The 13,004-nt window shown below is 30.5% G+C and overlaps 1 protein-coding gene across 1 annotated transcript; it reads left to right on the top strand.

Moving 5' to 3' along the window:
• The first annotated feature begins 5,575 nt into the window (after positions 1-5,575).
• On the top strand, positions 5,576-6,726 carry LOC123919450 (caffeoylshikimate esterase-like). Its single transcript, XM_045971374.1, has one exon. It carries the CDS (start codon positions 5,703-5,705, stop codon positions 6,669-6,671), a length of 969 nt encoding a protein of 322 aa, XP_045827330.1. The 5' UTR covers positions 5,576-5,702; the 3' UTR covers positions 6,672-6,726.
• The last annotated feature ends 6,278 nt before the right edge of the window (positions 6,727-13,004 follow it).

Below are 13,004 nucleotides of genomic sequence, written 5' to 3'. Positions count from 1 at the left end.
TAATTTGATCATTGAATGCTTGTTTCTAAACGTTATATATTGATTCTGAAATATCAATGTTATTAGTAAAAAAAAAAAATCAATGTTATAGGCTCAAAAAAATAAATATATATCAATGTTAGTTTAAATAAAAATAATAAGAGAACAAAAACAACAAAGAAAAAAAAAAACTAATATCTCTAATTTAAATATACAATTCCACTTGTACATTTATTAAATGAAATCAAATAATGCTTCAAAAAAAAAATCAAATCAAATAATTCATGCTATTCCGGTGTAAATACTCCCTCCGTTTCAAATTACTTGTCGTTTTAGAAAGAAAAAAATAGCTATCTAAGTCACTAATGTAAATTCCAAATATTTAGGAGTAGTTGAAACCGTAAAAGATTTATATATTTGGAAAATTAAAGTTTGTTTTTTTAAAAAAAAAATGTTTGTTTTTTAAAAAAATTGGTACATAACATATTAAATTTATTGAAAAGATAAAGTGCGTGGAAAAAACAAAATAAGCTTATTGGTGAATTAAAATAAGGGTATAATAGGAAATTAAGTGCAAAAATACACTTTTTTTTAAAAAAATTCTTCTAAAACGACAAGTAATTTGAAACAGAGAGAGTATATAGTATTTATTTTTTCAATCTCTTTAAATCATTGCATAGATTAACGTTGGTTGACATGATGTCGATCTTAGAAAAAAGAGGGGAAAAAAATTAGGTTAAGTAATTAGGTTTAGGTTTGCGACAATGGTCCGACCTTTCTTTTAGTTCAGATGAACTATTTAAATTTTTACTTATGATCAATAGTTAAACCCTAAACAAGTTCAAGAGTTAGTTCGTCTTCCTAAAATAGTCGAACCTTTTCATTTTGATCGGATAAATTTCAGATAGACCGCACTTGTGATCGATCAAGCTTCCGTGTGATTGTTTTCCGACAATGGTTCGACCTTTCATTTAGTTCGGATGAACTATTTATATTTTTATTTCTGATCAGCTAAACCCTAAACAAGTTTAAGAGTACGTTACTTGATATACCTAGTATCTATTTCCTTTTATGGAAAGGCAAAACAAATCATTTTTATTTATTACTAGATCATTCCTTACAAAACTCGTGTCTATTGCATATTGTAACCCGAGTAAACTGTGAAATACCCCCTGAAATTTTAAAATTCGTCAAATACCCTCTGAAATTTGGAAATTGGCAAATACCCCCTCTGAAATTTTAAAAAGTCAATCAAATTGTCTTCTGGCATGGACTCTGACTGGTAGTGCAAGGGGGCAATTTGATTGACTTTTTAAAATTTCAGGGGGTATTTGCCTATTTCCAAATTTCATGGGATATTTGACGAATTTTAAAAATTTAAGGGGGTATTTGACGGTTTACTCATTGTAACCCATTACTTTGTGCAATTAATTCGATTCATTTGAGTTTTGAATTTTCAATAATATGGTAATAAATATTGAATCATATTCCTTATTAGTCAACAATCATAAATCAAATTCTTCTTAACTCAGTGGCCAATCAAGTGGATCAATTTTCTAGATTACATTCTCCTAATTTCATTTTGTCTTCTCTAAACTATTTTGTTTTCAATTTTTTTCCGATATGGACAACCAAAGAAAACAAAAACAAAATGATGATGAATAGGAATCACATTCCATGACATAACAGGAAAAAATACGCTAAAAAACATAACATCTAAGAAATTGAAAATCACAAGTTTTAGAATCTTGAAGAAATCCGATAGATCGGTGACGAAGGCTGCAGTAAAGATTGACATCGGATAACACAAAAGCGGAGGAGCCGTAGAATGCTAACATGACGGTGGTGGAGGCTGCGGTAGAGATTGAAAGGATTAAGAAGAAGAAAGTTTTTTGACGATAAGAAGAAAGTTTTTTTTTTTTTACGCGAAGAAGAAAGTTATTTGAGACGTAATACAATTTGAAGAAGAAGCAAACAAATCAGAAGTAATTAGGTCCAAAATATAAATTCATGGAATATAATACATAAAATATAATTAAATGAAAATAAAAGTAGTCTAAATTATTTTATGGTAAAAAATTAATTATGTTTGACTTAAATAAATGTGGATAAATTTCATTAGTGCCACGTCATAGGGGCTGCATGCCTTTTGTGGTATTGGCGGGACATAAATTCATCATGTCTATCCAATACAATTTTTTAATGGAGTTTCACAACCTGTATACTACCTTCCATATTTGTTTTCCCTCTCACAATTCCAACGCTCAGGTTGGTCCAAGATGGCACCTTTCTGAGTGCTCTCCGATTAAACCTAGTTTTGGCAGTCTTCTTCAATCTTCTATAGAAAACTGGATTAGAGGTTCCTCTAGCTATATTCACTCACTTTTCTGACATTTTTAATGGTGAATTTACTGCTTTATTTCATGGTCTCAATCTAGCAAGATTTATGAACTTTGATTATGTGATTTGTTATTCAAATTCTCTTTGTGTTAAGGACCCTTCTTGATCCAACTCCTAAATTCCAGAAATATGCAGCTTTGATTCAAAACATAAAAGATTTAATCGACCAAAATTGATTCTTCCATTTTTCTCATAACCTTCAGGAAGGCAAAAATTATGTTGATTTATTGGCTAAATTAGATGTTTCTTCTAATGATAAGCAATTCTGATCCACATTAACCCTTCTTTAGGCACCAAAGATCCTCTCTTTACATACTCTTCTAGAATTTAATTCCGTAAAATTTAATCTTTTGTTTTCTTCTTTCTATTATATCTTTGCTTTGTAAAAAAAATAAAATTATATATAATACCATTCATTTTAATATTTATAATACTACCACATAAATTAATAATATTTTGTTCCCCTTCCAAAAATAAGACCCTAAGTGGTAGTAGTTCATCTCAACCATAGTTAGGACTACAACCGATTAAATAGTAAATTTTATATCGTAGGACTGCTTAAGGAAAGAAAACATGAGACAAAATTGGAGGGGTTGGAATTAAATCCTTACTACTACTATTTTTATATAGTTTAGAATTGTTAGAATTTTCTAGACATGGAATTGAAGACACAGATAAGGATAATGGGTCACTTTATTCATGTGCCAACTACTTCCACATTTCTCATTAAATTGCAAGATGTGAAATTAAATTTCCACCTCCAGCAGCACTATATTATGACTTGAATTAATGGGGGATACGATACGATCTTACTGTTTCATTTAATGTCATAACAAATTGTTGGTGTAGTTTTTTAGTTAACTTGCTTCATTCATCTACCTTCAATTATATATACTTGAGGAATAAAAACAAATTTATTCTTGCAACAATTTCTTTATATATATGATTTTTGTTAGAGAAATATTTTATAATAAGGGCCTCTGATAGAGAAATTAAAATTTTAAAACAGCAGTAATAACTAATAACATGATATCTAAAAATATCTTATCAGTTCCGTCAAAAAAATAAATAAATATCTTATCAGTTCAACTTCAATGGTGGGATATAGGCTACTCTTTGAAGACTTGGGGATAATTTATCAAACAGCCGATAAAAAGTTAGACATGCACAGCATAAATTTATGTAATTATATCTATAAATTAATTTTCCTTCAAAAAAAAAAATCTATAAATTAATTTTTACTCTACTTATAAATTTATTTATGCGGTTAATTTTTATTGGTTGTTAGAGTAAATTACTCTCAATTTTTCAAGGGTTTACAACCTAGAAAAAACCTGTTTTAAAAATAAAAACCAAATTGTCTCTTCTCCGACATGTAGCTTGCCAAAGTGAAACTTTTTAACTTATGTTTATATGAGTATTGTTAACATGTGTCCCGATATGACATATGTTAAGGAATTTAAAAGTGACTTTTAATTAAAAGTGATTAATTTCCGTTAAAAAACTATGAGACACATAAGGTGATTTCTCCTCCCACAACCAAACTTTTTCATTCATAGGAGCAGTCAAAAATTGAACTAATATTCACCTTCTTCAGGGTTTCAATATTCTTACGACTTAGACATTTTATTGTTAGTCAAGTGAAACTTTTACATTAAAAAAAAAAATAACATTTTGAGTTTTAAAAATTTAAATACACAATTTTTAAGACAACTATTTTTATTTTAAGTTCGATAACCTGTGTTATATTCTCCTATTTTATTCATTATTTTTTTTAAGTTAATGTTGGATGGTCACACATCTTCTTTTTTTTTAAGAAAAAATACTTGGTATCCGAGGACCAAGCCCTAGGACTGACTAATCAAAGGAGACCAATATTATCATCCACTTGCGGGGTCTCATTTAAAGTTAGGGTTTTTTTCACTCTATATGGACTAGCCCACCGAAATTAGCACCAGATATAATCGAACCCGACACTTTGAGAGGAACATACTACAAAGACCCAAGTCAACACCACTACACCAACCACAAGTGGGTTACATCTTTTAAACGGTGATGCAACAACCTCCAGAGATCAAAGTGATGCAACCTCCAACATTCATTTTTTTCCTAAACAAAATGAAATGGTTTATTAATTAAAAACACAACAATTAATAATTATCAACTAATTCATGCTGTAAAAAAAAATATCAACTAATTCATAAAGATATTAAAAAATACATAAAAGTTACATAAGTAACATTCTAAGAAAAAAAAATCGATATCATTAATCAATAAACCATTTCATATTAAATCACACATTTTAGAGTGAAAAAACTTATAAATTATTCTTATGTGTACTTATATATTGAAAAGAAATTCTTGTAGAATTTGATTCTCTTTCATATATTATTTCAATAAAAAGAGTATTGTTGGCTGGACTTTTGGACGACCAAGTCCAATGCCAAATTCATCGGTTCGATATTATATTGTTATATAAACGATCATTCACAATTTCAAAATATATGTCTCATTTCTAATCTCTCTCGCCCATCTTATAGTTATACTAACTTAAGCATCAAAATCGCTCATCTTATAGTTATATTAACTTAAGCATCAAAATATTTGCAAGATATACACCATTTATCGCTGTCATCTCCACCTTTATCCCCTATGCATACCTTTCACCGATTTACCTTCACTTAGTCTTCCTCTTCATACTCTGAGTTATGATTCGAAACAAGTATAATAGATATAAAGTTTTGCTACAAAATAATTTTACACTGTCATTCAATTAATTCATCGTATTATCTTGTAAGTTAATATAAATAAAAAAATAAAAAATTACCAAGTAAGCCAAAATTATAAGCAAATTTTTTCTAAAAAATAACTGTCAAATATTTATTGACCATGAATGTAAAATTAATTTATGTTAACTGTACATGTCCATTTCTCTAATAAAAATAAATAGTAGGTGAAAACAAGTATTTTTCAACAAATAAATAATAGAAAGGGAATTTATCTAAAAAAATAATAATAGAAAAGAATTTTTTTGTCCACAAATCCCAGTTCAACTGAAAAAAATATTAAAATTGTCAGTATCGAACATCGTGACCGGGATTTGATCTCCGATCTCTTGTGTGTATGAATTTTTAATTGCTTAACATTTCGTCTATGTAAAAAAATTGACAAATAATAGAAAAAGGAAATGAAAAATTGGAAAGGTTGAAAAAGTTGTAGAGTTAGTTGGCACACGCTATTTATACCTCACAAATATCTCTATCCACACATAACTGATAAACTAACGAAGAAAAAACAGAGTGCAAATTTCAGTTACAGTCACAATGGTGCACCCAGTAGCAGAGGCTAACGATCATAGCCCCTTCGGAACCCTAACTCCGGACGAGTTCTACACTCGTCACTCAGTCACTCACGATTCCGAGTTCATAACTAACTCTAGAGGCCTCAAACTCTTTACACAATGGTGGATCCCTAAACCTCCAACTAAAATCATCGGAATCCTCGCCGTCGTTCACGGCTACACCGGCGAGTCCAGCTGGATGATCCAACTAACCTCCGTCTACTTCGCCAAAGCCGGATTCGCCACATGCGCTATCGATCACCAAGGCCACGGTTTCTCCGACGGTTTAATCGCTCATATTCCTGATATTAATCCCGTTGTTGATGACTGCATCACTTTCTTTGAATCATTCCGTTCTCGCTTCGGTTCGTCGTTGCCGTCTTTTCTGTATTCGGAATCTCTCGGCGGAGCTATTGCGCTTCTTATTACTCTCCGCCGTAGCGGTTCGCCGTGGAACGGTCTTATCCTCAACGGCGCTATGTGTGGAATCAGTGATAAATTCAAACCGCCGTGGCCGTTAGAACACTTTCTCGCACTTGCTGTGGCGATAATTCCTACGTGGCGCGTGGTTCCAACGCGCGGATCGATTCCTGATGTTTCGTTTAAAGAGGAGTGGAAGAGGAAGCTTGCGATTGCGAGTCCGAAGAGAACGATGGATCGTCCACGCGCCTCGACGGCGCAGGAATTGTTGAGGATTTGTCGTGAACTGCAGGGAAGGTATGAGGAAGTTGATGTGCCGTTTCTGGTTGTGCATGGAGGTGGCGACGTGGTTTGTGATCCGGCTTGTGTTGAGGAGTTGTACTCACGCGCCGGGAGTAAAGATAAGACGCTGAAGATATATGATGGGATGTGGCATCAGTTAGTTGGGGAACCTGAAGAAAATGTGGAATTGGTGTTTGGGGATATTTTGGAATGGCTTACCAAACGCGCCACCGTGAACGGTGAAACTTAGATAGTGGGCCAAGCCGTTGTACTTTGTTTAATTTCGATATTTCTGATAAAATAAATTGATAACATTGGAAATTAATAAAAATTGGCGAGTTCGTGTTTGGAGTTACATTACATATACTCTACGCTCTAAAATTTGTTTGTTTTGTAACATATTTAAGTTCAAAGTTTATATCATATCAGAAGAATAATATCGTTAACAATTAAATTAAACTTCGAATTGTCTCGTCTTTTCGAATGGCTAACTTTAACCAGTAACTTTGAGTTGCTTTTAAATTGAAGTCGCTCAAATTCATGATGATTGACCTTTTTTACAGCATATAATAGAACTCATGTTTCGCCTTCCACTACGGAGTAAACATGTTGTTATCATAGAGTCAGGTCAACCACAAACTCCTCATTGGTATCGCGAAAACAAAGACTCGTAAAAATCTCACCAAAACCAAGGTAGTTGAGAATAGAACATAACACATATACAATACTGCAAAACTATTTGCAAGGGTAGTTTTTTTTATCCCTTTTATGTGTTATCTTTATTTTGAATAACTCTATTTAGATATCATCAGACACTAAATATGAAGCATCTCTCGTTAATGTTTGAATCATAATTTATCATGTTGTGTAAATCTAGCAAGTTCTATTATATCTAATCGGGTACTTGCTTTTTGTAAAGGTATTTTTTTTTTATTTAAAAAAAGAAATATTATAGAGAAACATTTATTTGGGTACAAGCCTAAATAAAAAGTATTTGAGCACATGCATATCAAACTATATATAACATATTTAAAAAATACATATTATTTAATTCATGTTTCTTTTATTTTTTGATATTTGTATATTTGAGTGTGTGCTCAAGCAAGTATTGCTCTATATAATTCTATATGATGATGATTTGACATTTATAATGCAATTTGATACTATCCTTTTTGAAAAAATAAAATAAAATTACGATCCTCTTTCATCTTAATGCATATGAAGCGGATTATAAGTCCTCTGTAAAAGACGCATTTATGCAGTTATTGTGTTTAGAGCCGTCCAATTTTGATATAATGGTCCATAAGGATACATATTTGATTTTTATGTTATAAATTAATAAACAAATGACCTTAAACATGAGTCATCCAATCAAAATTTAACAGCTCTGAATACACTGAACTTCGTGAATGTGGGTTTTCTCAAGGTCCATAAATATATTGTAATCATTTTTTCTCTTCCCACCCCCTGTGTTTTTTTTACCCCTATTTTTCCATTTTTGTCCTTGTATTAAAACTTCGGAACACATTTTTTGAAGGTTTTGTAGTTCAAATTCGGGAAAAAATTTGAAAAACATATTCTGAATTTTTTTTTTCAAGTAAAAAAATTCGGAGAACGTGTTCCGAAATATTTATCCAAAGACAAAAATAAAAACTTATGAGATAGAAAAAAAACACGAGAGGTGGGAAGGGAAAAACTCTACTATAATTAGTATACAGGGCTTTACAAAGTAATATTATTCCAATGGGCATCCAATGGGCAATGGCCTATAATGGAGTTGTTGGGTCTTCTTATTTTAAGCCTGTTGTGTCTCATTTTATTCTAATCTCATTTTTTTTAATCTCATGTTTTAAAATAGAAATGCATAAATCATCACTTGTTAGTTGCTACCTAAGATATAAACTCATTCAACTATTTGAGACAAAAATCAATTGAACTCCTCTTTATAGAAATAATTTACCTAATCATTACCTCTAATAGGAGGGTTAATCTTCAGCAATGTCTAAAAGACAGCCAAAAATACTACCCAGAAATGGAAATTATTAAGAGTTCTACATTTCAAAAGAGAATTTGTTAAATGGGAATTTTCGCTATGTTCATCGTACGATTGATTTTCACCTCCATCTATATCCTTCATCCATCAACAAGCTCATCTCTTACACAGTCGCAGATTGGGCCGACTATATATCCAAACACAAGACAATCTACCTCTGATTATTGTGTTTATATTGGTGATAAGTTGATCTCTAGTCCACCAAGCTAATGTAGTGTATGAATCCTATTGGCTTCACAATTTAATTAATCTTGGAACTATTTTGTCTTGTCACAAAAGGTACTTTGGTCTAGTGTGACAAGATCAACACAATTTATCTATGAGGGTGTATTAGAATATGCAAATATAACAAATTTATTATTAGTATTAATTTTAAACGATTAATAGAATCGGATCATAAGAATAAACTTGTTTTTGTATATGTATTTGACTATCATATTAATGAAAAGCAATTTATCTTACATAATTGAACAATGTTGTGTTTAAATGTGAAACTCGTGAAGCTATCTAGAATTCTACGTGGATTCCTATCTAAGGGGAGGGCCAGAAAAACATAGGCCATGGTACTACACTACAGAAGAACCTACAAAGATAGGTCAATTATTGTGGTTTTACTAGTATTTGCAAATAGCAGCAAAATATATTTGTGTTGTGGACATCATATTATTACTCTGTGCCCCCATTTGAGCACAAATAATCCTAATTAAGAGGCTACTTTCTCCACCTCTAGCATCATTTTGGAAGTATATGTATCTAAAAAACACCATAAAATTTTATGCATAGATGTATATGTTCAAATCATTTGTGCCTTCTAAATACGCACTTTTGAGAATATTAGATTTTCTATGTAGTTGGGCAAGAGATAAGCAGTGCCCTAAAATTATAGTTATGTTTCTTCTTGTTTGGTCTTAGTTTACCAATTTCATCTTTATCCATTTTTTCCTTGACTTTCTTTAAGCAAGCATTAATTTTAGATGCATTTGCATATTTTGATAAAAAGTGATCGAGTTAAAATTGTTTCTTAATTAATGTTTACATTAATTTAAAACAAATTTATATTGTTTCTCATCTTTTTTAATTTATAATGTTTGTTTCTCATGTTTGGTTCTTCCTATATTAGAAAATAAAATTTTAGGAAGTCCTTTTTATAAGGACCAAAAACTTGCCCCTCCTTGTAGCATTTTCCATGCCATATATGTACTGCATCATTGCAATGATAATAATGTAAAATGTGTCATTTTCCAGATGAGGGTGTCACAAGGTCATTTATATGGACAAATTAATAGACTTGTAACAAATTGACATAGTTGGGATAGTGAATGGGACTGAAAGAATGGGTAAATGTCCAAGAGATTAATGTGAAAATGACTTGAAGTTATGGACATCAAGACACCATTAATTAAAAAGACAAACATTTGGCATAGGGAGATGAGAGTTATTACTCTTTACCCTATAGAGAAAAGCAAAAACTCTCTACGTGTTTTTTTTGTCATATGTTAAAGTTCTGCATTGATGAAATGATGCGTTATGCTAGAGGGATTTGAATCCTCTTCAATTTTCCTTCATGTTAAAGAAATAATAAAAAAATTGTTTTCTTAATTGAAAACAACACTTTTTTACTTTAAGTTTGACTACACGATTTTCAAGATATCTTTACTATATTTTCGCATGTTTAAGTTATAATGATTGGTGTTCTCATTGATAGTTGGACTCATAAGGGGCTACCTAAAGGCTAACTAAGGTGTTCAATTGAAAGGTGATAGGTAAGTTAGGTTATATTCTTTGTTTGGTTGACAGAGGAAAGTAGAAGAAAAGAAAGAGAAAGAATGAAAATGAGTAAAAAGACAACAAAATTCCTTACACAAAAAATAGTCAATACAAAATATGTACAAATATATTGATATTTATCTCAACCTAGTGAGGACTTAAGCCTTAAATATGTTAATGCAATGAAAAAAACATTGGCCATACAACACCATTGGCCATTAACTGTGAATTCATCTTACTGTTTTTTGCAGAACCGTGCAACACCATTGGCCATTAATTAATGTGGTGCAAGTGTTGCAACAATTATGGAATTGGAAGAATGGTGTGCCTTCTAAAGTTCTCATTTCTAGGTGGCGGTTATTAGTAGTTAGACTTCCGATTCGGATGACTTTGGTGAGAAAAGGTATTCTAGCTAATGCGCGCACGGGTGAATGTTGCTGTGCTTTCTGTTATAGAGAAGTTGAAGATATCGATCATTTATTTTTCAATTGTCCTTTCTCAAGTGTGGAAGAAAATTTATAAATGGTTGAATGTGAAATTTATACCGTTTGATGAATGATGGAAGCACTTTAACACTTTTGGGTCTTTGGTGAAAAATAAGAAATATGCAAAAGGATGTCATGTTAATTGACTAGCAACATCTTAGAGGTTGTGGCGCACTTGCAACAACATCATGGTTAGAGGAGAAGCGGTTAATTTGTCTTCATTAGTGAATTAGATTATTTTTATTTTTTGGTTTTGGTTCATAAGACGAATAGAGAATAACTCATCTTTTCTATTTTCTGATTGGTGTAATGCTTCATTAGCCTATTTACATAACATTTATTTATGTCATTGCGAACCGTAAGGACAGGGACGGAGCTAGGAATTTAGCTTAAGGGGGGCCGAACTTAAAAATATAAGTAGTAAAGAAAAAATTAAATTTTGAAAGCACAATATATATAAGAAGTTATAAGATAAATTTAAAACTAATATTGTGAATCGCATTTTATAGACCATTTTTTTTAAGTCGAACTTTTTGGCCTTTATTTTTATATGTTTGTAATTTTGGTCTTAATCTATGCACTTTGCCTTTAAAATTGCAACTTTACCTTACCAAAAAAAAAAGTGATTTTTTACATAAAAAAGACGAGTTCTAATCTCAAAAAAGATTTTTCTTTTTATTGAATTCATTATTGGGAAATAAATCACCTTTTTTTGTATAAAAATACTATTTTTAGTTGGAAAAACATATACGTTGGGATCAAATATGCACCAAGCATAAAATAGAGCCAAAAATTTGACTAAAAAAATTGACTATTTTCATGAGTTTAATAAAATAGGATGACCTGACGTAAAATTAAGCCATAATATAATACCACAGTAGTATAAAAACAATATTCAAAAATATTTAGGGGAGACCGTGACCTCTTTTGGTCCCCCTTCTAGCTTCGTCCCTGCGCAAGGATTGAGTATCCATTATACTTTTAATAATTCAATTTTTGCTTATAAAAAAAATAGACTCAATCAACTCCTTAAATTCACCTTATATTTAAGTTTCTCATAAAGTGACATAAAATATTAATGAAAATATGTTTTTTGTTCATCTATTTTTGCAAATTCAAAATTTTAGTTATCGACTTTTTAATTCGAAAATTAAGGAGACTAAAAAATCTACTTAAACATAGAATATTTACAATATTTTCGTCATTTCCAGACCTATAATTTGGAAGAAGAAAAAAATATCGTAAGACTTAATTAATCACTTTTTTTTCCTTATAATATAACTGAAGATCGAACATAAAATCTCTAGCATACTACTCAAATATCTCACTACTAGATCAAATCCGATAGTTTTATTAATCACATTCTTGATTGGTATCATAATCGTGGAGTATGGTTCCATACCTGATACCTCCACTCCACAACACATGGTCCTGCCAAGGCTAATTTTAGGCATAAGCTTAGACTTAGAGCCACATTCACATGCCAACATAATTATTTTTTATTTTTTAAGCAAACATAATTATATTTGTGATAATTATCTTTGTGATCAATATCATTCATCATGGTCCATGAACAAAACAGAACATAAAATATCAAAATAAAAATGAATATTATCATTAATTAAATAAAATCAGAAATTGACTACTTAAAGTGATGCTCTACCATAGTAGTCACGCATGCATAAAATTGCTAAATGACAAGAAGTAACTCAAATCAAAAGGAGTACATAAACAGAACAGAACACTATGTTTATACGTAAAAAAGTGGATCATAATTTCATAAACTAGGTCTTGAAGAAAGAACAAAATTGAGAGTGTGAGTGGTCATTCAACCTATTGATCAAGACTCAACTTAGCATTTCATTTTCTAAATTGATGATTTGACTAATCAGCTTTCTAGAATAAATTGACTAATTTCACTTATCCTATTATTATTGTAACAAAAAAAACTTATCCTATTATTATTACATATAAAATTTTATAATTTGTCCCAAAATATAGGATCTTGTTGACTAAATAAAAAACATTAAGAAAATTCATAGTAGTAAATTTACTGATAGTGGATATTGTTTTTATAAGTTTGTCCCTCAATTCCTTAAAAAAAAAATTGTCCCTCAAGAGAGATTATTTATGTTATATATGTTATTATCATAATATTTATTGTAAATTGTATAAAAATAGATAAAATAATTATGGATATATTGCTAAAGAAATAATTAATGTGGTTGAATATATTCAAATAAAGTCTTATTGAAAAGGACAATTTTTTTTCAAGAGA

The sequence above is a fragment of the Trifolium pratense genome, linkage group LG1 (assembly GCF_020283565.1).
Source record: "Trifolium pratense cultivar HEN17-A07 linkage group LG1, ARS_RC_1.1, whole genome shotgun sequence".
Lineage (NCBI taxonomy): Eukaryota > Viridiplantae > Streptophyta > Magnoliopsida > Fabales > Fabaceae > Trifolium > Trifolium pratense.
Note: the sequence above shows the minus strand (reverse complement) of the source record. Positions and strands in the feature narration are given on the sequence as shown.